Source organism: Enhydra lutris, unplaced genomic scaffold, assembly GCF_002288905.1.
Source record: "Enhydra lutris kenyoni isolate GAN:26980312 unplaced genomic scaffold, ASM228890v2 scaffoldscaffold10, whole genome shotgun sequence".
Lineage (NCBI taxonomy): Eukaryota > Metazoa > Chordata > Mammalia > Carnivora > Mustelidae > Enhydra > Enhydra lutris.
The window spans coordinates 34278561-34303585 of record NW_019154094.1 but is presented as its reverse complement, the minus strand read 5'-3'; the positions used below and the strand labels follow the sequence as shown (position 1 = coordinate 34303585).

At 43.3% G+C, this 25025-nt stretch overlaps 1 protein-coding gene across 1 annotated transcript in view; it reads left to right on the top strand.

The window, feature by feature from the left end:
• The window catches only part of LOC111144290 (interleukin 5 receptor subunit alpha), a 29629-nt gene extending 5324 nt beyond the window's left edge, over positions 1–24305 (top strand). Inside the window, exons 4-10 of the mRNA XM_022498530.1 lie at positions 986–1139; positions 1214–1401; positions 3428–3573; positions 7111–7249; positions 19039–19135; positions 20225–20309; positions 24219–24305. Coding sequence (XP_022354238.1) covers positions 986–1139; positions 1214–1401; positions 3428–3573; positions 7111–7249; positions 19039–19135; positions 20225–20309; positions 24219–24305 — 896 coding nt within the window. The remainder of the gene's footprint in view (positions 1–985; positions 1140–1213; positions 1402–3427; positions 3574–7110; positions 7250–19038; positions 19136–20224; positions 20310–24218) is intronic.
• Positions 24306–25025: the final 720 nt, after the last annotated feature.

Sequence of the window (25025 nt, the reverse complement as noted above, 5' to 3'; positions counted from 1 at the left end):
CAACAGACTAGTGTGCATAGACTCTCCAAGGGAATGTTTTATTTTTGTTTTTTAAATATTTTAGGTATTTATTTGAGACAGACAGAGATAGCAGCAGAGACAGCGAGAGAGCAAGAGCAGGGGTGGGGAGAGGGAGAAGCAGACTCCCCACTGAGCAGGGGGCCTGATGTGGGGTTCCATCACAGGACCCTGGGATCATAACCTGAGCCAAAGACAGATGCTTAACCCACTGAGCCCCCAAGGTGCAGGACGAAGTATTGTTATTTTTTTGGTGCTGCCAGCACCCACTTCCCTCGGAGCAGCAATCTCTGTTATTCAGGACCCATTTGGGTGTGACCTAATGAATCACATATTTCTAGGATGGAAAGCAGTGCTGGAGACCTTTCTCTGCCAACTCTCCTGTTTACAGCTGGAAAAGCTGAGGTCCAGGAGAGTGGGCTTCAAGGTGTCACAGCTCATTATAGAAAAATGTGGCATTAGGCGTTCCTGGGGGGCTCAGTGGGTTAAGCCTCTGCCTTCGGCTCAGGTCATGATCTCAGGGTCCTGAGATGGAACCCCAGCTTCTCCCTCTCTCTCTCTGCCTGCCTCTCTGCCTACTTGTGATCTCTGTCAAATAAATAAATAAATAAATAAATAAATGAAAAATGTGGCATTAGGATATCAAAGTTCCTGGGCCCCAAGCCCTGAATAACAACCTCTTGCACTGCTCTTAAAGTTTCATACAAATATGAAATCCCACATGCACACCTCCTTAGCCTAAAGTAGCCAGAAAGTTTAATGCCAGAAACTCAGGCTTTGGAATCCTAGCTTCATCGCCTAGTAATCTGGCCATTTGCCAGTAGGTTTCTATAAAACTTGTGGTAACGATTACTTTTTTTCATGGTAAGATGTTCCCAATCACTACAGTTTCAGAGAAAGGACAAAATTTAAGAGCTGTCATGGCAATGTTTTATTCTTATTTTTGACCCTCTTATTGACTATCCAGGGTCTCCTGGAACCTCAATTGTGAATTTAACGTGTACTACAACGACCACATTAAATAACTCTAATCCGTTAAGGCCATACCAAGTTTCTCTTTACTGTACCTGGCTCGTTGGCAAGGATGCCCCCAAGGATACCCAATATTTCCTCTACTATAGGTGAGTACCTATTTTTACTTATGCAAATGCATTTTTTCCTCTCGTCTTAACCACTTATGAGTGTTGCCATTTAGGTATGGTTCCTCGACCGAAGAATGCCGGGAGTACAAGAAAGACACACTGAAGAGAAACATCGCGTGCTGGTTTCCAAGGACTTTTATCAGAAGCAGAGGGAGTGACTTGCTGGCGGTGCATGCTAATGGCTCTAGCCAATGTGCCACAATCAAGCCTTTTGATCAGCTGTTTGCTCTGCATGCAATTGGTAAGGTAGACTTAACTCCGAGCTGAGATAACCAAATCTCAGCATTAGATGGCGTTCTCAAGATCACCTAGTTTGACTAATTTTCCAATACTAAGTGACCATCTGTCCCCTACCTGACAATCACAGGGACCAGCTTTCTCAACCTCAGCACCACCGATATTCCTGGTCGGGTACCTGTCTCGCAGGAGCTGACCTGTGCCTTGCAGGATTTGGAGCAACATCCTTGGTCTCTACCTACTAGACCAGCATCCTCCCCCACAAGCTGTGACAACAAAATGTTTCCCAGTATTTCTAAATGTCCCATGTGGGACAGAATCCCTACCGCGTGAGAATCACTGAGCTAGACACGTGACTCACTGCTGGAGGGAGCAGCCCTTTCTCAGCTCTGACTCGATGTTTTTGCCCATTGGTCCTGTGATGGACTGGTACCACCTCCAAATAATTCTCATCTCCATCCCAAGATGGTCTTAGAGCTAGCCAAAGACAGCCAGCTTTCTTATCCTGAGATTTCTCTTCCCCAGGCTTCCCACTCCCAATTCCTTGTGCTTTCCTCTTAGGATCCTTTGCCATTCTGGTCTATCTCCTGTGGGTGATCTGAAAATGTCTTATTCAACATGTAATTCTCAGATCTAACCGTATTAAGGTTTCATTTGCTCTGTTCTCAAAATAGAAATAGTCTCCTTCATCCTAGATACTTGTATTAATGAAACTTGTCAGGAGCCTTTCCCGTCACATTCCTATTACTAATGCTCAAGATTTCAATCGTGGCATATTTACTGGCATGAGCTGTGGAGTCAGGCTGCCTGGGCTTGGATCTTGTCTCCCCTGCTGACTAGCTGAGGGACTGTAGACAAGCTGGTCATTCCTCTGTGCCTCAGTCTTCTCATTAGAAAGAAATGGGGAGAAATTAATACTTCCTGCAAGGTTTTTGTGAGAATTAAGTATGTTAATAACCATACAGTGCTTAGCACAGTGCCTGGTAATTATACATAATTATAAATATATAAAATATTATTTAAAGGGACAGGATTTATCTAAATCTCTATCAAATGAAATAGAACTTCTTTTAAAGAACCATCTCACTAAAGAGGTTATGCAATTCTATTCAATAGTCTATTTCTCAAATGAACTAAAAATGTCACTTTCCTGAAAACTGGTAATAAAAAATGCTGAGGAGGACCTAGGAAACAATATTAATATGAAAATGGACACAACCTGACACAGACCACAGGAATTCTTTTTCCTGTGTGATTTTCATTTCTTTGAGATAAATTCCTCACATTACTAAAAGAAATACATTCTTGATTACATTTTTATCTGCTTAGGGAATGGCAGGCTCTGGAACCAACAGGTCCCATTCTTAGCTTGCCTCTATGATTCATTAATTGTGAGATCTAAGTTACATAACCTAAGAGAAGAACGCTTACTTAGAAATGATTTCCACCCACATCACTACAAGATAATCAAGTGGTAAGTCAGGGAAGAGAACTATAGAGTTGTAAATTAAGACAAATGTGGTGCAATCCATTCTTTTTATGCAAGAGAAAGTTGAAACTTCCCACTCCATCCCCCAAACAAACTTGAAAGAAGGCAAACAAAACAAAATGAAACAAAACTGAAGCTCAGAATGAGGAAATTACTAGCCAGGGTCACACACCTGGCTCAGCAGAGGCAGGGCTCAGGGGAAAGCTCCAGAGCAACTTCTTTCCAGGATGAGGTTGACCCAGTCTGGTCCTGCAGGAGAAACAGGGATAGCAAGGTGGATCTTGCAGTGAGCTGAAGGGGAAAGGGACCCCACCATTCAATGGCATTTGGAATAGGAATCCTTTAAGATTCCAGTAGAAATCTCTTCAGCACTACAACATAGGAGTCTTCAGTGAGCCACTGGGGTCTTGGGGCTTGGAGATCAGTCAGCTAAATCCCAAGGGTAGGTACTTGAGAGGATTGTATCTTAGAAATGCCTTGAGGAGTATGAGTGGATTGAATTTATCAGCCCAGACCACTGACCTTTCATTCTCTAACCTAGATCGAATTAATCCTCCCATGAATGTCACAGCAGAGATCGAAGGAACCTATCTTTCTATTCAGTGGGAGAAACCCATTTCTCCCTTTCCAATTCACTGCTTTGAATATGAAGTGAAGATTTACAACGCAAGGAAAAATTATTTTCAGGTAATTCTTCAGATTATTCCAATATCTAATGATAGCATTCTCTTAGAAACATTTAAAAAATTCTATTCAGTGACAGCTGTGCTTATAACTTGGAACTAACAAGGGCAAAGATAACTTGTATCTACACAAGTTTTGTAAAAATAAACCAAACTTTACTGACATTCTGTGTTGAAAGGACATACTTTGGGTTCAAAATAACACAAGGATCAGATAACAACTCATGAGCACTACTATTGGTGCAAATATAAAATGTTGCAGCTGCTATGGAAAACAGTATGGCGGTTTCTCAAAAAATCAAAAACAGAATTATTGTGGGATCCAACAATTTCACTTCTTGGTATACATCCAAAACAACAGTAAGCAGCATCTCAAAGAGAAATTTGCACAACCATGTTCATAGCTGCATTATTCACAGCAGCCAAAAGGAGGAAACAACTCGAGTGTCCACTTACCGGTGATGAACGGATCAATAAAATGTGGTCTATCCGTACAATGCACTATTGTTCGACCTTAAAAAGGAAGGGGATTCAGACACATACTACAACCTGGATGAACCTTGAGGACACCGTGTTAAGTGAAATAAACCAGTCACAACAAGACAAATATTATAGGACTGCACTTACAGGAGATACCAAGGGTAGTCAAATGCAGAGAGACGGAAAGTAGAATGGTGGTTTCTAAGAGCTGGGAGGAGTGGGGTGTGGGGGCTGTTTTTCATGAGTAGAGTTTCGGTATCAGAGGGTCCAAGAGTGCTGGAAATGGTTGCACAACAAGGTGAATGTACTCACTGCCAGAGTTAAGATGGTAAATATTATGTTTTCTGTCTTTCACTGCAACTGAAATATACTTGTTAGCACTAAGGAACAAAAAGTTGAAGGGACAAAGAATTGAGAAGCAAGCCAGAGTTGAGGAAGCATCAGCTCTGGGTCAAGCCTTATTATGCTAATTTATTCCATCCTCCCAGTAACTCCATTAAGTCACCCTCATTCCCATTACATAGGAAAGTGAGGCCAAGAGATTAAGCCCCTTTGCCCAAAGTCACTAAACTGGCAAAGCGTAGGGAAGTTAGGATTACTGCTGGCCTCTTACTGATAGTAGGCAAAGCAAATTCCACTCCATTCAATTTGATTCAGCCAGTACTTAGAAACTGGTTTCTGTGTGGGCAGTATAAAGATAAGGAAGATAGTGTCTCTGCCATCAAGGGGCCTAGTTTAGCAGGCACAGGGGGTAGGCCAAGCTACCCCCTACTGAGGGCCAATTGGGCAAAATCAGAAAAGGGGAGTAGAAACATGCATGGTGAGCAGAGGAGACCCACTTCTGTAACCAGCACTTCCCAAAATACCTATATGCTGAAAGACTGGCTTTCTTTTTTTAAAAAAAATTCTATTCTAATTTCTAATTTTTCATTAGACTTCTAACTCAATTTCCAATTGTTCTTTTGTAAAATACAGTAAAAAGGAAAGGCTAGAAAAGTCAAATATACCCAGAGAGAAGCCCAGCAAGCATGGGCTTGGATGTTGGGGCCATGTCAAATCGCTACAACAGCTTTGAAGCTGTCCTCTCAATTTCTGTGTTTCCCTCACTGAGGCTCAGAAATAAATAGCTCCTGGCCCCCAGCAGTCTGCCAAGTGCTCTTGGAGTGGCGGGGGTTCCAGGCAGAAGGCGTAAGAGAGCATGGCTCCTTCCTTCAGCCAAGTGGCCATAACTGAGTCAGTCTGGACATAAAGTCAACCTTGGGATAATAAGTCCAGATCCTACACTGGGACTTTTCCCAGAGTGACTGAGATTTAAAAGGAAAGGAGGGGGGGAAGGAGTGGTTTCTCCTTTTATTTATTTATTTTTAAAATTTTTTAAAGATTTTATTTACTTATTTGACAGAGATCACAAGCAGGCAGAGAGACAGGCAGAGAGAAGGAAGCAGGCTCCCCACCGAGCAGAGAGCCTGATGTGGGGCTCGATCCCAGGACCCTGGGATCATGACCTGAGCTGAAGGCAGAGGCTTAACCCACTGAGCCACCCAGGCACCCCTGGTTTCTCCTTTTAAAACCTCCACCAGAGGCACTGAAAGCTACTCTAGAATTCGATTCAGTACAGAACTGCGGCTGCATCTGCAAAATCAAAGAATAATAGTGGTAGCAGCATGAAAGCTGGGAGCGCTTGGAGGGGGCACGTGGACACAGGCATGTGGGGTTAGTGGTTCTGGCAACAGGCCAAGCCGAAGATCACAAAAGACGTCAGGCAGTGGTCGTGGGGTGGGGGAGCAAGGGGGGCACACCCAGAAGAACGCATGATGCAAGTGTCGGGGATACGTCTCTGGTGTGGGGCTTACAGGATTAGCTGAATGGTGTGGACACTGAGCAGTAGAGAGAAGAACGGAGAAAGGCTCATTTGTGAGAAAATAGCCTCGCTGTCACACTGGAGACGTTGGCCCAAATCTCCTGTGGCAAACTAGCATTTACTGAGCACCTATTATTGTATTCAACTAACTAACATTGCTGGTTTTGCTCATCGAAGATGGGTTGAATATTCATAGTTTTCATAGGATTTGACCCAGTACGTTCTTAAACTTGGAATTACAAAGGTACTTCCATTTAGTTCAATAATTCATGCTTGGGTGTTGTTATTCCCATTTTATGGATGAGAAAACAGAGGCTCAGGTCAAGGAATTTGCCTTGCAGGTAATTTGGAGTAAAGGGTTCAAACTCAGCCCCTCCTAGATTCAAGGACTCTGCTCTTTTCTCTTCTCTATCACGTGCCCACCCGATGGCTTCAGCTTGAGACATTCCTACACATTGGGGAATGGCAAACAACTTCTTCTTCTTCTTTTTCTTTTCTCTTCTTTTTTTTTTTTTTTTTCCTGTAAATGGCCAGATATTTTAGGCTTAGCAAGCTGTATGGTTTCTATCACCATTATTCAGCTCTACCACTGAGGAACAGAAGCAGCCATAGGAAACATATGTAAACAAATAGGCATGGGCGTGTTCCAGTAAAGCTTTACCTGTGGATACTGAAATTTCAGTTTCATGTGTCATGAGATACTCTTTTGATATTTTTCCATCATTGAGAGATACAGTAACCATCCATAGCTTATAGGCCCTACAAAAAGAGGCAGCAGGCCGGACAGGCCCACACGCTGTGGTTTGCTGATGCTTGCTGAAGAGCATGGAAATCAAGTGATACTATCTAGTAATATGACTACAGAATATGGCGGGACAAGATGAGGGGGGGATTATGCGTTCTACTGGCCACTCCAGTCTGTTCATCAGGAAACATCACTAGACCCACACAAATCATCTAGATGTTACCATTGACTTTTTCTTTATTTTGGTTACAAGATCGCTTACCCCAAAGGGTAGCTGCCAACACATTCAAACTGAAACTTTCTAGAATAAACGAATCAGTGCATGTCCTATTGATTTTCAATGGATCAGGTAACAGTGAGTCATGTCACTTAGGTACAACCTTCTATTCTGATAGCTGACATGACTTAAATTACATGTCCAGAGATTCTTATAACGCTATTTTTCCCCTATTTAGACAGAAAAAATGACAACGAATACATTCATCTCGATAACTGATGATATTTCTAAGTATTCCATTCAAGTGAGAGCAGCAGTGAGCTCTGTGTGCAGACAGACGGGGTTATGGAGTGAGTGGAGCCAAACAGTATATGTCGGTGAGTCTCTTAGTTTATTTTAAAGCGAGCGACGTTCCTCATGGTTAACACCGATAATCCTGGAAAGTGTACACATTCATTCATGGACCCAAATGCCTCATCTTCTGTCAGCCTACTGCCCTTTTGACCCCTGCCATGCTCACTCAGCTTCAGACAGCGATCCCATAGCCTGGAGGTGTGGCCTTGCACCTTCAAGACAGAAAATTCACAGCCTGTTTGTCATTTCCTGGATGTACTGGGTTTCCATAGATGTTTTATGGCAAAGTAGACAGTCAAAAAGCGGCTAACCTAACTCTTGTGTGTGCTGCCACCAGGCAGCCTGAGGACGTGGACGTATGTGGTTCAGTGTTGCATGAGATCAATGAGAACACGGAACAGTGGAGGGAACACGGGAGTTGTACCCAGATGGCAGGAACGGAACACCCAGCTGTGGTCTGTGATGACTGCATGCCCTTGGAAAAAATCCCTTCTGACTTTGCTTGGGTTCCCTGGACATAACACATAATGACCACCTCACTGCCTCACAGGGTACCATGAAATAAAAAACAATGATCACAGGTGACATTTATGGATGGCTGTTTGCCAAACACTGCTCTATGCTTTACGCCCATTACCTCCGTGAATCTTACCAACAAACCTATTTTGCAGATGAGAAAGTAGCTTTGCAAGTTTGGGCAATTTGCTTAACTCTGTATACCCAGTGAGTGGTAGACGTGAAGTGGCAGAGCTGCCTGTGGAAGGCCACGGGGTGACAGGACTATGGCAAGCCGCAAAGTGCTGAACAAATTAAACAATGATGAGATCCTGGGAGCTAACTGTGTGGTTATGGCTGGTCAAGCATGTGAATGCTATTTCTCACTCATCCTATGGGGTATTCATTGATCATTTGAAGAGTGTACTTAAGGAGAGCTTTCTTTCAGGCCTGTTGTAAAATTTTCCACTTAAGTCATTCACTTAGGCTAATGGGTGGGTCTTCAGGAAATTCGTGGGCAGTGACCCATTAGATTACATGGATATGAGTCAGATTAGACACGTATCAGGTAGATTTCCAAAGAAGGTTGGGTGAGGTGAGAAAAGGCCTAAGAACTGCAGAGGGACTATGAGTCTGCAGGGGGGCTGGCCATGCAGAGTTGCAGAGTTTGCAAAGGGGAATGGCACCCCCTAGAGTTGTGTGACACACAATCAGCACACCCTTAAAGAGGGATGGCCCCCATATTCCCCCACTGGAACTCAGAGGAGCAGCACAAGTCTTCCTGGGAAGAGGGACAAGAAAGAAGGATAAAAGGAACAAAGATCGGGCAAAGTGCACCTACTTCCCAACTGTGCCAAGGCCAGTCTTCCCACCCTCTTCTCCTCCCCAGACTGATGCCCCCACCTGGCTCCACAGACCCAGCACACACACAACCTCCCTCCACACTGCTTCTTCTGCACAAAGTCGATTCACTTTGCTTGCCGAGAGCAAAACAGAACATTAATCAGTCCCAGGAAATTTTTAACAAGATTATTCTTTTTATCAAATGCCTGTGATAGAAGCTTAATTTTCATTACTTATATTTGGTCACTTTTTTTTAAGTCTACGTTATTCTCCAAGGGCACAAAACTCATTGGCTCTGAATTATTGATATTTCTGAATGTCTCCGGAACATTACTGCACATAGAGCTTCAGAGATTTTTTTTTCCATGCTGTCCAAGGACTTCAAACCAACACAGTAGAAACCAAGATGAGAACCCTGGCTAAGATGCCGGTTCTGCTTTCTGAGTGTTTGAATCGTGAAGTTCAGGTCAGTGTTGACCATAGACAGTTTAGAACTTACAGAGCAAAAGCGACAGATCAGGAAATCTGGGTTTCAGCCATGACTCTGTCAATGTCTAGTTCTCTGACCCAAATGTTTGATGGCAGAAGATAACACCTCACCAGCCAAGGGATCAGGGCTGGCTTCATGTGCTGTGCTGAGAGGGATTCTCAGGCTACATGTAGGTTTTAGGAGTGCCGATCTCTTGTCACCCTGGCAGGGTACAGAGTGGTGATGAGCGTGCCTGGGTTTGCCACCCTTGACTAGTGACCTGTGCCTAACCTCGCTGGGTCCCAGTTCCCAGTTCCTTCCCTTCAAAATGTGAAAGCTGCACCCCAAGATTCTTCTGCACTCCCTCAGCCCACCACAGAAGTGCTGAGAGTGAAATTGTGATCCATAATGAGAATTTATTTTAAGCTTGTTTTTAATTAATTATTCACTCTCCACTTTAGAGCTTTCCTCCCATTATTATTTCCCAAATAACAGCTTCCTAGTTCAGAACTAGCCTCATTATAATTCCCCCCCAGGTATACCTCACTGCCATTATCTATGGCAAATCCCATTTCATTTACTGCCACCCTTTTCATAAGATGAGCTGATTAATATTACCACTCACCTTACAAATCCATCGTTTCTGGAATTTACTCCCCTGCTCAGTTTAGGATCATTAGTGAATTTAATCAATGCAGACTTTCCATTTTCATCAAGATGATTAATAAACATAATAGGAAGTCCGGGCTCCTCTGGGACATGTTGCATGGCTCTTCTTTACCCCTTGAGGATGCAACCATCATTCCGCTCAGCCTGCAGTCTATCAGGCAATTTTGTCGCTACATTCATTTCCTTCAGACACCCTTCCTCCTCTCCCACCTTGTATGTATGGTGCCCTGGAGCCCTCCCCTTCCATTTCCACTCTGCAGCCCCACTCAAATACCACCTCGTTCTCACGTATTATTAAGTCCATCTCCTTTCATATAAGCAAATGGAGACCCAGAGATATTAAATAAATCAGCAGTTCTCAAACAGCCCAAAAGTGGCTATTAATAGCTAATTTTCTCAGATAGGTGACATATTCATCCATCGGCAAAGTGGAATAGATTTGCTTCACTCATTAACCCATGATAGCCCAAGGTTATTCAATAGTGAGACCCAGGAAGGCTAAGTTTTGACAGCGAGAGGATCCAGCAGGCAAGTGTCCAGAAACTTGGCCCTAGATGGGCCCTCCTGTGCTAGGATTTCCAACACATAAAACATGTTTGTTTTCAAATAGAAATAGCAGTTGGTTTCATTTTATCAACACTGGTTATCAACTGCCCCTCCTCGACTGGCCTCTTCATCTTATCTTAAGAGCTAACTTCTGAATTTTCACACATCTTTCTCCTTTTTAAATCTTTCTTAACTTCCGGATTCTTCTGTTCCCCTATTATCTCTGCTGTCTCCTGTTTACCTAAACCTCTGCTCTCCTGACCCTGGTCCTATGAAGCCTTCCATTTGCTTCAGTCCCTCATCTCTCTCCTTCTCCCCACTCCATGTACCTCACACACCATGCATGAGAAAAGCAGTTATGAAAATGAATGCCCTACCGCTGTACCCTTCCCTTTGGAAAAGAGAGGTTGGTTATGTGAGTCTACCCGGCACGCCTTTCCTGCCTTGTCACTGGTCAGGCTCAGTCTTTCTGAGACCTTATCAGAGATGGGTCTTAACCGCAATCACAGGCATGGCCCTCCCAACCAGCGATTGGGTTTGCCCCCGACTTCACTGAAGGCCCTATCTGAAGGCCACCAGCTATGTCACGACAATACCAGGTACAAAAATAAAAACAAAACCTTCTAAAGATTTCTTTAGGCTTGAGATAGGTAGCATTTGTACCTCCAGGAGTAGAGCAAAGTTTTCCCACCATCCTCTGCTGCCTTTGGAGGCATCTCTTTCCACAAGACACGTTAGAGGAAATCCGGGCCTTAGCTCTCCCGTCACAGTTTGGGGCAGCGGTGGGGGGACTGGTTCTTAGAGCCACGTGACCCAGCCTAGAGCCTGTAAGGACTTAAGGAAAGTAGGTGGAGGCAGAATATCAGGGATGTGTTTAAACATCTGGGTTGAGATGAAAGTAAGGTCCCCACAGGCACCTCTTGTGGACTTTAAGAGGCCGGGAATATGTGAGGAAACACATGCATTGGCCTGGGTCACCTGGACTCAGAAGCCAAGGGCAGGTCCTGCAGCCTCACCCTCAGCCCTGGACACCTCCTGTGCTCTCTCCTCCTTTATTTTCTGCTTTGTCACCACATACTTTCTTTTTAAATTCTCTCACTGTGGTAGAACAGAGAGAAAATGAGCAAAGGAAAACAGGAAGGGCAAACATGGCAGAGGTCCCAAATTCAGTTTCCCTAGGTCTTCAAAAAGAATTCTGCAAATGAAAAGGCTTTCATGAGGGAGGAGATGAACGCTGACAAAACTGGTCTAAAAAAATGAAAAGAGGTGACATAATAACCTGAGAAGCCCACTTGGGCTTGCCTGAGGCTGAGGGAACTCATAGGGATTCTGGGTTTTCTTTGCAAATGGAGGATTTCAGGTTGGTGAATATGGTAGTCAGGTCAGTCAACTGTGTCCTTAGGTCCAGGTTCTTGTGGTTTCAAAGGCTGGGTAGTGCCTGGCAGGCCCACTGTTTGCTCTCAGCAGGGGGGGCGGGAGGGGGTAGAGGGGTAGGGGGTTGGCGGCAGGGCGGGGAGGGGGGGGGGCATCTCACCCTTAGGCGGTCCACATAGCCTGACAGAGGGAAATGGACTAGCAGACTAGCTAGAGGGAAGATGCCAGACTCAGTCTCCAACTGTCAGGAGCAGGGTATTCTACTGTGTTTTCTGGCATGGCCACCTGTAGTGGTGTCCACGCTGGCCTTCCACACATGATTTCTACCCCACGAAGGGCCTTGCAGATGGGACAACAGCTCAGAGGAAGAAAGGACTACTGTTGAGCCAGGCACCATGCTAGGCACATTCATCTATGCGATCTTGTGTATCTTCACAAACAAAAAATTTCCTTAATTATGTAGATTTATAGATTATGTGAAAAAAAGATGCAGAGAAGTTAAGGAAATGCCTGAAGTGACAGAGCAAGAAAGTGGTAAACCTGGGTCTGGAACCAAGCCATAGGACTGGTTCCTCACCCTGTTCTCTCCGTCATGCTTTCACATCCCAGAGGTCATGGTGCCAGCCAGGGAAACAAAGGCAGGAAGATGGGCAGTGGGAGCCAGCTTATGATCAAATTGTCAGTAATCTCATTTTAACACAGACCCTTGAGGATTAGAACTCTCCATGCCTTGTGTTCCTGTTTCCCTAGTATCTTGATGATTTGGTGCATTCTTTTCCCCTCCAGGTCTGAGTTCATTACTCTGCATTCTCAGGATTCTGACAGCCCTTGAATTTTGGTCTTGCTTTGATGACTTAGGGAAACCCTCTTGATTCTTCCGTTCTGCCACAATGTGTTTAATTGCAATTATAATAAATATTTGTTTAGCACCTATTATGTACTAACACTGGGCTGACGACTTTACCCATTCACTCAGTCCTTATCCCCATTTTACCAAATAGACAATGGAAGCTAGAGAGGTCACCTGTTTAAGGTCACCTCGGTGGTGAATAACAACCAAGCCAACATCTCTTCACTCCCTTGTTTCTTTCCTTTTTTTTTTTATTTAATTTGTGTGTGTGTGTGTGTGTGTGTGTGTGTGTGTTCCAAAAGTCACTGTTTATGTACCACACCCAGTGCTCCACGCAATACATGCCCTCCATAATACCCACCACCAGGCTTGCCCAACACCCCCACCCCTCTCCCCTCCAAAATCCTCAGTTTGTTTCTCAGAGTCCACAGTCTCTCATGGTTTGTCTCCCCCTTCAATTTCCCCCAACTCACTTCTCCTCTCCTTCTCCCAGTGTCCTCCGTGCTATTCCTTATGCTCCGCAAGTAAGCGAAACCATATAATTGACTGTCTCTGCTTGACTTATGTCACTCCCTTGTTTTTTATTTTTATGCAATGACCACAGCCTTTCAAGGGTGCTTGCTAGCAGGCTAATGGAAGACCCAGGAGACTCTTAGGGAACAAAGTGCTGGGTTGCCTGGGAGTGCTATGTAGGAAAGCCTGCAAAGCAGAGACCAACAAAAAAACAAGTTCTCTTGTCTACTTCCTCACGTCTAGTCCTGCGAGGCCTAATGAGCAGTCCTGCAGCCATCTCTCCAGTGAATCCTGAACACACTGGTGCGCATGCATGCACAGTCTCCATTTCCTCTCCGTGTTTCAGTCTACTTGAGCCCCATTTCCAGATAGGAGCACAGGCACATTTTGTCTATCTTGCTCTGGACCCTGGACCACCCTACCACTGAGACTGCATTTACTGCCCTCTTTTTTCTCCCTAAACCAGGTAAAATCCACAGTCCACTTGAGAGCTGCCTCAAAAAGCTCATCCACATAAAAGGGTTACTTCTGACTTGTGCTTGCGATGGGAGCCTCTGACCTGGTTTGGGGTACTGCTCACCAAAGATGCCACAGCCTCCCCTTGCAACAAGAGGCAAACTATGGGCAGCTTCATGGGCAGATGCAGGCATAGCCTCTCCGTGACCTGGCATCTGCTGGTGCTGCTTGCCTTGTCCCAGCACCTGCTGGTTCTATGAAACAGACCAGGGCTGCTTCATTGGAAGAGTCCCATCAATTTGTTAATTAGCTCTTTTCCCTTGAAACCTATTGTTAAGTCTGAAGTCAGATTCAAAATCAATATGGAAGCACTGAGAGCCACACTTGTGTGGACAATTTAAGGTGGAACAGCTTCCACATTGAATTGACCCTCCTCGGAGTTATTAGCCTAAATGCATAGATGACAGACTTCTGCACCAAGAAGGGCCACAGCATGAGGAGGGAAGCGATCTGACGAAGTTCCAGAAATAGCCAGATGCAGGTGAAGGGATTAAGTTGGTCTGGTGCCTAGGTTTATCTTCTCTCCCTGGTTGCCACCATCACATTCCCTCCCCCTCTCCATGCAGCATCCTACCCCCACCCCTCACACTGCCATGTCACAGAACAGAATTTTCAGCAGCTGGCTTGTTCTCAAGGTAAAATGGCGAGATGTCAAAAATGGTAATGAAGGTCATCAGAAACCAGACAGCTGAGTTCCCAAACGCTGTAAGTTGACAATGTCAGAAGAGCATCCAGGAATGAGGTGGAGGGTCTGGAGGGCTTCTCTCCTTAGAAGGACGGATGGTGTGACTTCCTCTTTCTAAAACATCTCTGCATAACTAAATAGCAGGGCCCATCAATTTCTTGAAAAGAAACATCTGTGGCTTCCGTTTTAGGGTAGGAAAGGCATTCTCCTTGAGTCAGAGAAAAGATTCAAGTTATCTGGAAATCCTTTTTCTTAAGAAAATCTCTAAGGCCAGAGACCCCAAAATTCAAATTAATGATATATTCAGGGATCTCCCAACCTTTCAGTAGTGAAATTTTTATCACTTTGACCCAAAGGACTATGTACTACCCTTGGGACCTGTTCCCATTTTTTCTACCTTCAGTAAAATCAGAGTTGATGCTAACTTTAATTCACTCATTTATGTAACGGACTCGAGACTTTTGCATTAAAAATTAAACAGTAGATAATCCATAAGTAATTTCCTTTCGGCAGTGAGTATGTGAAAGCTTTTCCTTGTACTAATTTTACCTGCCTGTTTATGTTTCCTTCACCATAACACTGACCTTGGCTCTGTTCTCTGGGGGTGAGCTCTGTTCTTACTTGGTGGTAGGGGAATCTTTCTTTCTTTCTTTTTTTTTTTTTTTCCAAACATTTTATTTATCTATTTGACAGAGAGAAATCACAAGTAGGCAGAGAGGCAGATAGAGAGAGAGGAGGAAGCACACTCTCCACAGAGCAGAAAGCCCGATGCGGGGCTTGATCCCAGGACCCTGGGATCATGACCTGAGCCAAAGGCAGAGGCTTTAACCCACTGAGCCACCCAGGCGCCCCAAGGGGAATCTTTCTAAAGAGCATCAGGAACACTGCAGAAGCCAGGCCAGGAGAAACGACTCCTTTGTCAACTCCCTCCAGGCAGCAACCACGACTTTGCTTCCCACATAGCAACTTACATGCATCAATAACTTTTTTTGATTGAATGAAATAAAATCAGTTGTCTCTGTATTTTTGCTAATTCAGTGGAAAACTTTATCAAAGTGAGTGCCGAAGTGAATAGGTGGAGAGTGGTTTAACTGAAAAGATTTTTGTAATCATGGTCAGAAGTGAACGGTACTATTATCAGCGCACGATGCATCTGACGATGAGGTATTTCACAATTTGAGACACAAATGGGACCAAGTGTGTGACCCTGATAATATTTACAACACAGCTCTTTCTTTCTGTGGGACTCAAACTTTACCTGTTAAAACTACTTACAAACCAGATAATTTTTTTCTGCTGACATACCCCTTGCTAAATTTATATTCCATATGTGGAAATGGAGTCTGGAGTTTCTGAATGAACTTACTAACATACATGAATAATGGTTAAGAGCATGGAATGGTGGGTTTCAGAAATGGGGAAATGAAGCAGGAAAATCCCTTATTCAGGACATCAGACTGAGAAATAAAGCTAGATGGCATTTGACAGTATTAGTTCATCCCAGGTGCTCTTTCCATTGGCTATGAGCCAGTGCAATAAAAACGAGGCTTCACGGGATGCTCAGTCACAACCCAGACAACTGAGTATTACTCCTAAAACGTTTCAGTATCTGTGGCATTTGGGAAAATAAAAGTTTTGCCTCCTTGAGTATCTGGTTTTTATCAAATTTTTTTTTTTTTTTTTTTACAAAGTATGACTAATGCCTCTTTGTAAAATAATTGATATAAATACCTAAAACTTGGGGCATCTGGGTGGCTCAGTCAGTTAAGCATCTGACTCTCTATTTCAGCTCAGGTCATGACCTCTGGGTTCTGAGATCGAGCCCCATATCAGGCTCTATGCTGGGTGTAGAATCCACTGGCAATTCTCTCTCTCCCTCTCCCCCTCCTCCTCTGCTCCCACACATGCTCTTTCTCTCTAAAAAAACAAAACCTAAAACTTAAAAAAGATACTGTGGTTGTAGGTTTTTAATAAAGGGATTCAGTCCCAACTGCAGCCTGAGAATATCAGGGAGACTGCTGGTTTACACCGCAGCCAGCCCCTCCTGTGGAAACACAGTGTGCCAACTTTGCTATGTCCAATAGTGGGGACCCAACAGTGAAACAACGCTTCCCTGGTACCCAGCTAGGAAGAGGACTCTCAGGGGCATGTTCAATGATAGAGAAATGCTTAGGATGTCTTAAGTGGAGCTCCTGCCTGGGCCGTGTGTCCTCAGTTTGGGGATGATGGGCCGTGGAATGGGTTCCCTCCATCACGGTTAAGAGCATCACCACTCAGCCGATCCCAGGCTGGGATCCCAACTCCCCCTGCGAGCTGTGTCCTCAAGTGGACAGAGTCGGCCCTTCTCTGCTCCAGTTTCTCCATCTGCCAAGTGACCATGGTGCCCACCTCGACATGCTGTTGTGAGAATTATGATAAAATGCATGATAAGCACCTTGCATAGTGTCTGGTACTCATGAACACTCAGTAAAAAAATAAGTACAGAAAATAAGCCATTAGTTATGTCCGATTATTGTTTCTATTTTTTTATACTTTATGACAATTTACAACACTTCAGCCATACAAACAACTACCTAAGATCAACTTTGTTAAAGGTAAGTACGTAGGAAATGACAGTGACCTGGATGGAGTCGGTGGTATTAGAAAAGGTGCTGACTTGGCACAAATCTTAAAGACTGTGTATTTCAACTTGCTTGTTTTTATAGATGAGGGAACAGAGGCCCAGAATGGTGACTTCCACTGCAAGCAGAGAAGAGACCCCAGATTTCCACACTAGGCAAGGATTCACCCATGAGACCAAGGCAGGCCTCTCTTTTATGAGTGTGTATGATGTGATGACGTTAACTGAGTCAGTGGAGGAAGGCAGGGCTGTAGAGAATAGGAAGAATCAGAGACTGCCAAGGATCCCAATATGGAGACCATCATGGGGAAGTCAGTGAGAGAAGGCGTTCTGATGTGAAGGAGAGCAGATGTTTAGTTTTCAACGTTGTCCGCTTGGAGAAATATCTAAGTGGGTTTCACCTATGGGAAATTTCCTATCTAGAAGTGGAACCTTGGTGTTAGGGCTGGGCCAGGACTAAGGACCTGGGAGAAGAACACACGGAATTAAAAGATGCAGCTGTGTTCAACACACTTTCCAGTGCAAGAGACCCAAGGGTCCCGAGCTGAGCTGAGAGGGTCCGCTGAAATTAAAAAGAGAAGACAGAAATGCCACCGAGGAAGGGGAATATTGGGCTAAAGAGCCAATGACTTGGTATCAAGGTGGGCGCAACCATCATGTCTGAAATTAGGAAGGAGGCCAGGTAAAATAGTTGGAAAAAGAAACTAGATGTCCTTTGAATTTGACTAGGAGACAGCCATCAACAAATAAAAAAGCAGTTTCTGGGGTGGGAAATGAAGCAGCCTGAATCCCTTATTCAAGAAATTAGGCTAGGAAATAAAATAGGAAGGTATTTGATGATAGTTGGGAGAGATGGCAAAGTAATGGCTTATTCAAGATAAAGGACTCTATGAATATTTGAAAGCAGAAGGGAAGAGATGAAGGAGGAGAGATTAAAGCTTTGGGGAAGTAGAAGATAAACCCCGAATAAGAGTTCTCAGGAGGCAAAACAGCAAGAGATCAAGGCAAAGTTGACTACTCACTAGCATCAAATCCTCCAGACATCTCTCCCTCTTGATATGTTGAATGTTCTGAGTTTGAAGTTATGTCGGAGCTTTGGGAAGACTTAGGGTATTTATAAGGACTTGAAAGTTCCACTTACTCGATTTCATTTTATAAACGAAACAATTAATGGCAAACTGAAGTTTGGGGTCCATTTCCTCTGGTGTGGTGTGGCTTGAACTTCCCCCACGCACTTAGCACAGCTGGCATTAAGTCATTACCTGTGTTATTATTTGCTTAGAGCCTTTCCTTTTTGATGGATCTAAATAGCACACAGAGAAAGCTCACATGTGTGCTTTAATCCAGCTCCCAGCAACCTCTGCAGGGCCAAACATAGTGTGGGAGTCTGATAAATATTTGTGAAACGGGTGAATAAAGGAATGAATTAGTGAGTGGCCTCTCCCACAGAAAGCAAACTTGCATCCAGGGAGATAATGCAGGATTTGCCTTATTCTCTGGAAGTGAATCAGGCAGTTTAACAAGTGCATTGCCTCTTTAACAACCATGTGGTTAAGGACCTGGGCCTTTTCCTGAAAGCATTTCCAGTATCTTAAAAAATCATCACACACCCCAAAGATATCATGAAAACTAGTAGAAGAATCTGTCCTTGAATGCAGATAAGAAGCAAATTTAACTGGAGAGTGAGATAGTATGCAACATATTTATACTTTCTCAATGGCAATTTGTTTTTACTTTCCTATCTGTGAAATGGGAATAATCGTTAAGAGGTGTTGAACATAATTAAGATTGCAAAGTACTTTTAGCAGAGTCTGATGCATTAGGGTTAACTCTGAGTATTATTCCATCATTTACTTTCTCTAAAAGTTAAGTTTCCAACCTTGTATATTATTTTTATTATAATGCAATTAGATTACTAAGAGGGCTGACCTTTTACAGCTTTTCCATCTAAAAACCTTACTACTCATCCAAAGCTGATAAGGTCCAAGATTCAGGAGGCATTACTACATCAAGTGCAGTCTATAAATACCTGTGGACTGCCTAAATCATGATTTAATATTAAAAGAGGCTTCATTTCACCCTCACGAAAAATCCCAGGCTCAGGAAGGCTAAGCTACTTGCCCAGCCTCACCCAGCATCAGCAACTCAAATCCAAGCTTTCTGATGGCTGCCTCAAGTAATTTCGCATATCTGTAGCTGATTGTAGCTCTGATTTCTTTCTTCTTCCATCAGGAAATGATGATCAGAAGCCCTTCACAGAATGGTTTCTCATCGTGCTTGTGGCAACCATCTGCTTCATCCTGTTAATTTTCACTCTCATCTGTAAAATGTAGGTATTTTTTTATTTCAATGTTTCCAATGAGGTCTGAGTATTGAATTTTTACACTTCTGCCATGCATCCGCTAGGGTGCTTGTTAGCAGTTGGAATTACAGCACTTTGCTGTCTTTTGGACAGCCTTTCCAAGATGAGCAGGGACCAAATTAAAAAGTGAGAAACATCTTTAGGTGATTTATGGAAACCAGACAGAGCATAGCAGGGGCCCTCAGCCATTACACACCCTTCTTGAATTTGATGACAGTGTATTCATTTCTGTGAAGCTTTTTACTTTCATGTTCTTTTGATTCCTTTACTGCCTTCTCAGTGTTTGGTGTTCTTAGTTGAGCCACTAGCAGACTCCTTTTATAGCTTGGGTAAAGGAAGGCAGCCCCCTGGAGACTGAAGTCACCCCAGTGCCCACGGTATGATCTCCAATTAGGAGGTGTTGACTCCTACCTTCACCCTTTGTTCACCTGGTCCCTGAGTGGCTGACTGTCCTTTGGTCAAATACAGACTGTAGAAAGGTCATGCAGATCTGGTGAACAATCCATGAGCCTGCAAATGCCCCATAAGAACTCCTCACCCACTTTGGCTCTAAGTAAGGCAAAGAGCCATTTAGGAGGCTTAAGAACATGTTCTGTCTCAGCCCTTTCATAATTTAGAAAGTTACTTAGGTTTGAAAGAGCTTCATTATTATAAATGTTATATTCTGTGGGTTGGAGGGTGGCAGTTCAAAGCAGAGGAACACCAAAGGCAACTCTGTGAGCCAGCACGGTTGAGTGAGGGGGCTAGAGCCGGCATCACAGAGAGTGGTGGGGCACCAAGGGCTTACAAATCACCCATTTTCAGAAATTAGGCCTGAAAACATGCACCAACGTGAAGTGGTTACCATCATATCTTTCTTGGATGATTCAGAAGCCACATCATAGCCCAACTAATATTACAATATAGATAAATATATTTGTAACTCTTGGTCAATAAAGTTTTTAAATTTATAGAACAGCAGGTCCTGAGATTCAGTAGGTCAATTTGTAGAGCAGATACTGAAACACAAGAAAGGCTGCTTTGCTCACCTAATTTTCTGCTTTGCTCTGTTTTCAGAGGTCACTTATGGGCCAGGCTGTTTCCACCGGTTCCGGCACCGAAAAATAGTCTTAAAGATTTCCTTGTAATCGTCAGCCCTGAGGTAATGTTGAAGGCTCTCATGATGGGTCCTATCTGCTCGGGGTTGGGTCTCCAGGGATTAGTCATCAGGTTATTGGTTTTGCATATTCCAGGGCAGAGTGTCTATCCAGGGGGGCCAGTGACTTGATGTTGCTCTAGTCGTTCTGCTCTTTGGCTCAATATTATGTTACATAGGTTCACTACTGTCTTGGAGAATTGGAAAGGTCCTACTCAGCTATAAGTGTCCTCACCAGTCAGACTGGAATTTTTTCTATCAGCCGTCTCTTAACTGAGCTTGGGCAATTCCTTCAACCCCATGAGCCCTGACTTCTTTTTCTGTATAGTCAAGGGCCATAGATGAGATGGTCCAATGTTCTGTTTAGCTCTGATGTTTCTGCACATGGATACCCTAATCAGTAACATTTTTCAGAGTAACTTTTCCTAGTTCCTTAGTAAAAAAACAAACAAACAACAACAAAAAACAGAGAAGGCAAATGACTTCCCCAAATATGCATTTCCTGAGGCCCTATTTGCCATTCAGAGCACTTAGGCTTAACTGAATGCTCACCTACTCATGGCTGCCCAAGTGTTTTAGCATCATTTTATTGGGGAAAAAAAAAATCATCCTTTTCCCATTGAGTTGTGTTGGCATCTTTGCTGAAGATCAGTTATCTATATATGTGTGGGTCTATTTCTGGACTATCTACTTGCTTTCATTGATCTATTTGTCTATCATTATACCAAAGCAGTCTTGATTACTATAGCTTTAGTGCAAACCTAGAGATCAGGTTAGTGTAAGGCTTCCAAACAGGATTTTTTTTAAAAAAAAAGATCTATTTATTTAAGGGGCTCCTGGGTGGCTTAGTCAGTTAAGTGTCCATCTTTGGTTCATGTCATGATCCCAGAGTCCTGGGATTGAGCCCCGTATTGGGCTCTTTGCTTGTGGAGAGTCTGCTTCTCCTTCTGTCTGCTGCTCTGCCTGGCTTGTGCTCTATCAAATAAATAAATAAAATCTTTAGAAAAAAGATTTATTTGAGAAAGAGAGAGCACATGAGTGGGAGAGGCAAAGGGAGAGCGAGAGAGAGAATCTCAAGCAGACTCCATGCTGTGCGTGTAGCCCTAAGTGGGGCTCAGTCCCATGGTCCTGAGATCGGGACCTGAGCCAACACCAAGAGTTGGAAGCTCAACCGACTGAGCCACCCAGGCACCCCCAAACATGATTTTTTTCCAAAGTTTTTCTGGTCATTCTAGGTATTTTGTTTTGCATTCCCATATAAATTTTAGAGCAACTTTATTAATTTCTACCAAAAAAGCTGCTGGGATCTTGATTAGGATTGTGTTGTACTGTAGGTTAATGTGGAAAGAAGTGACATCTTAAAAATGAGTCTCCCAATCTGTAAACATGACATAGCATCATGTATCGACCATTAGATTTTCTTTATTTTCTGTCAGCAATGTTTTATGATTTTCAGTGTACAGTTATTATACACTTTGTCAAATCTGTCCTTAAATTAAGTGGTTATTTAGATTAGGGGTCAGCAAACTTTCTCTATAAAGAGCCAGATTGTAAATACCTAACAACCAAACGGATTCCCTCAACTCTTCAATGCTGCCATTGTGGTGTGAAAGTAGCCACAGACAGTATGCAAATGAAGGGGATTGGCTCTGGCCAATAAAACTTTATTTACAAAAACAGGCAATAAGCCAGATTCTATACACAGGCTACAGTTTGCAGATCCCTCATGTAGGTCAAGCTATTTTCTTAACAAATTCAGTTTTCTAACGAAGTGCTTCGTGAAGGGATGAATAAATTGGTGGTTGTAGGGCAGGTAAGGGTCAAACTCTGCCTGAAATGGATCATTTTAGTAAGCTGTGACCTTTAGAGTTTTTGATTTGGGTGTTTGGAATAATTATAGACCACAGTAGTTACAAACCTAGTCAGGCAAATAACTGAGTCAGACAGAAGAACCACTCTGTCCTTACTTCCATCCTGAGTTCGCCTTTATCAGGGAATAGGGGCTTTGCTTTTGTTAACCCATAGCTTTTCTGGAAGAACGGACCCCAGTGTGAAACTTTGTTTTGGTTTCATCTGAATTTGTGCTGTCAATCCCTCCTTGCTCCAGCATACTCATCCCTGATAAACTACATCTGATTTTAGCAGCCCACGGAAGTCATTTGTCTTGTCTCTTAATGGGACATCTTAATGCTGGTATCTAATTTCCCTATAGAGCCCCCAAAGATTTTCTTTAATGTTCTGAAGCTGGTGAAAGAAACTGGCTTAAGAGCTTATTGTATAAGCTTGTGGTTTGTTGTTAATTAAAATCAAGTCATGTGTGCAAAATAACAACTTGGGGTAGACAAGTTGGTTTCAAAATAAGCAAAGGATTAATGTCAGAGCTCAACATTGCTAGACTCCTCTTAGACAATTTACTTTCTTCTCACGTTGTTGCATTTCATGTCAAAAAAAAAAAAAAAAAAAAAAAAGACATGAGAGACAGAGACCAACAGAGATAGCAAGTAGAACTCAGAAAATGAAGTATTGCCCCATAATGTTGTCCCCCTATGGCCTAAATGCTCTACTTAGGAGAATATGCGAGCAAGTTCAGAGGTGACCACAACCTGGGCCCTATGTAGCAGTGCCCCAGCCTGTAGCTTTGAAGGTGAAGCCCTTCAGACTCACCCTCGGGGCCTCTGCTACAAGGTTGGGGGGGGTACAATTAGTGCTATCAGCAGTGATGATTTTGCATCCCACTAGGAAGCCTTTAGTGAGCGGGAAAGGAAGCTTTCTGCTTTCAGTTACAACCCGAGTCTCTGAACTTGGTGTGGGTACCCAGAGTTCTGGGATTTGGAGGATATCTGCCATCCCTGAGCTCTCATTAAGCAAGTTTTTGCTTGTTCAGACCCAAGTCAGAGATTGTTTTGTAACGTTCAAGGGAGCAGGGAGAGGTGGGAGGGAAGATGGAAGGCCAGAAGTTGACCTTTATCAATTACAAAGAAGGCAGCTTTTTGTTTAAAACAAAAAAATGTATCCTGTGTTTTAGATTTGTTACAAACCAGTTTCCAGCTGTTCCTTATTTCTACAATGGTAACCAGAGAGGGTTCCTTCCAAAATGAAGTATAAACCATCAAATTCTAGTACCTAAGGCAGAGAGCACATCTGCTCTGTTTGTCACTGCATACTCAATGCAAGGCAGTGTCTAAGGTACAACAGGTATTATAGGTATTAAAAAATGTGGTAAATGAGGGGCGCCTGGGTGGCTCTGTTGGTTAAGCATCTGCCTTAGGCTCAGGTCATGATCTTGGGGTCCTGGGATTAAGCCTGAGTTGGGCTCCCTGCTCCCTCTCCCTGACCCCCTCCCCATGATTTTGTGTGTGTGTGTGTGTGTGTGTGTGTGTGTGTGAATGCACAATGCACGCTCTCAAATAAATAAAATCTTTTTTAAAATGTGCTGAATGAGTAAACAAAGTAGAGAAATATCTCTTGTAGGTTATTTCTGTCACAGAGTTTCTCATTAATAACATTATAATGGCCCAACTTAGACAAATACATATCCAAATTTAAGGGGAAACTACAATAAACTATGAATGAAAAGTGGTAGAACTATTCAATGATGTAGCCCAAGAATATATATTTTGAAATATTACACGATGTCACACAGAAAGCAATTTATGAAGCTGACTATCCATTTGCTTCATTTAATTGTAAAGGTAACTTTGTACCTAGAAAACAGGGCTGGAGAGAAAACAATGAGCTGTGTTTGGGAGACAGGGTGGTGGATAGATTTTTGTTTTCTTCTTATTTTCCATATTTTCTTAGTGAACATTTACTATTTTTATAAGGAAAATACACTTAAGGAAATAATTGTGAAGAAATTCAAGAGAACAAAGAGGGTACTACAAGACATCTAAGGGAGGATGTTTTGTTTTACAGAAAACTGTTTCCAGTGAAACAGAAATTGAAGTCATAAGTTACGTGGAAGAGTCTGGACTTGAGACCCTGGAAGATTCTGTGTTTTGATTGGCACTGTAACATTCTCAAAAATGAACTCACACTCACATGCCTCAGCGATAAGAAGAACAGGAACTGTTGTTTCTTGGCTAAGAAGAGCTCCACATTTACTGAACACTCAGTTTGGCTGCGAGGCAATACACTCAGACGAATCTCTTAAAAGCATGGATTCCTCCTCAAAAACTCGTTGCTTCTCAGGGTGGTTGATCAATCTGACCATTCTGCCATGTCTTTTCTTCCTATGCTGCAGGGTACCAACGTCTCACCTGCCAATCTCCGTGCTTTACGTTACTTACCTCAAACTTTTGTGCAAGAGACAGTTTTTAAGGCTGATGTCAACTGGTGGGGCCCGCTTTATAGCTGAGGCTGCCAATGGTAATACTCAACTGAAATATCAGCGAGAAAGCATTCTGCCCAGCCTGGAGTTAATTATGAGCTTAGATTCAAGGCTGTCTTTCCTAGAACAAGTGGGAGCCATGGTGCTTCCCCCCACTCCCGAGTTCTAGAATACTTTTTCTTTCAAGTCATGTGTGGGGGGGTGGAGGGCTATTTATGACTTAAGAAGCACGATTTGAGGCAAACTCAACCTGAAGAGCTAATATATCACTCCATTCCAAAGCAGAGAATAGGATTTTATTTGGGATTATAGTCTTGAAGGCAGCCTTGATTTTCGGGAATATACTGAGAAAGCCATTAGGTAGAATTGGGTTGGGAAAGGGATTGCTCAAT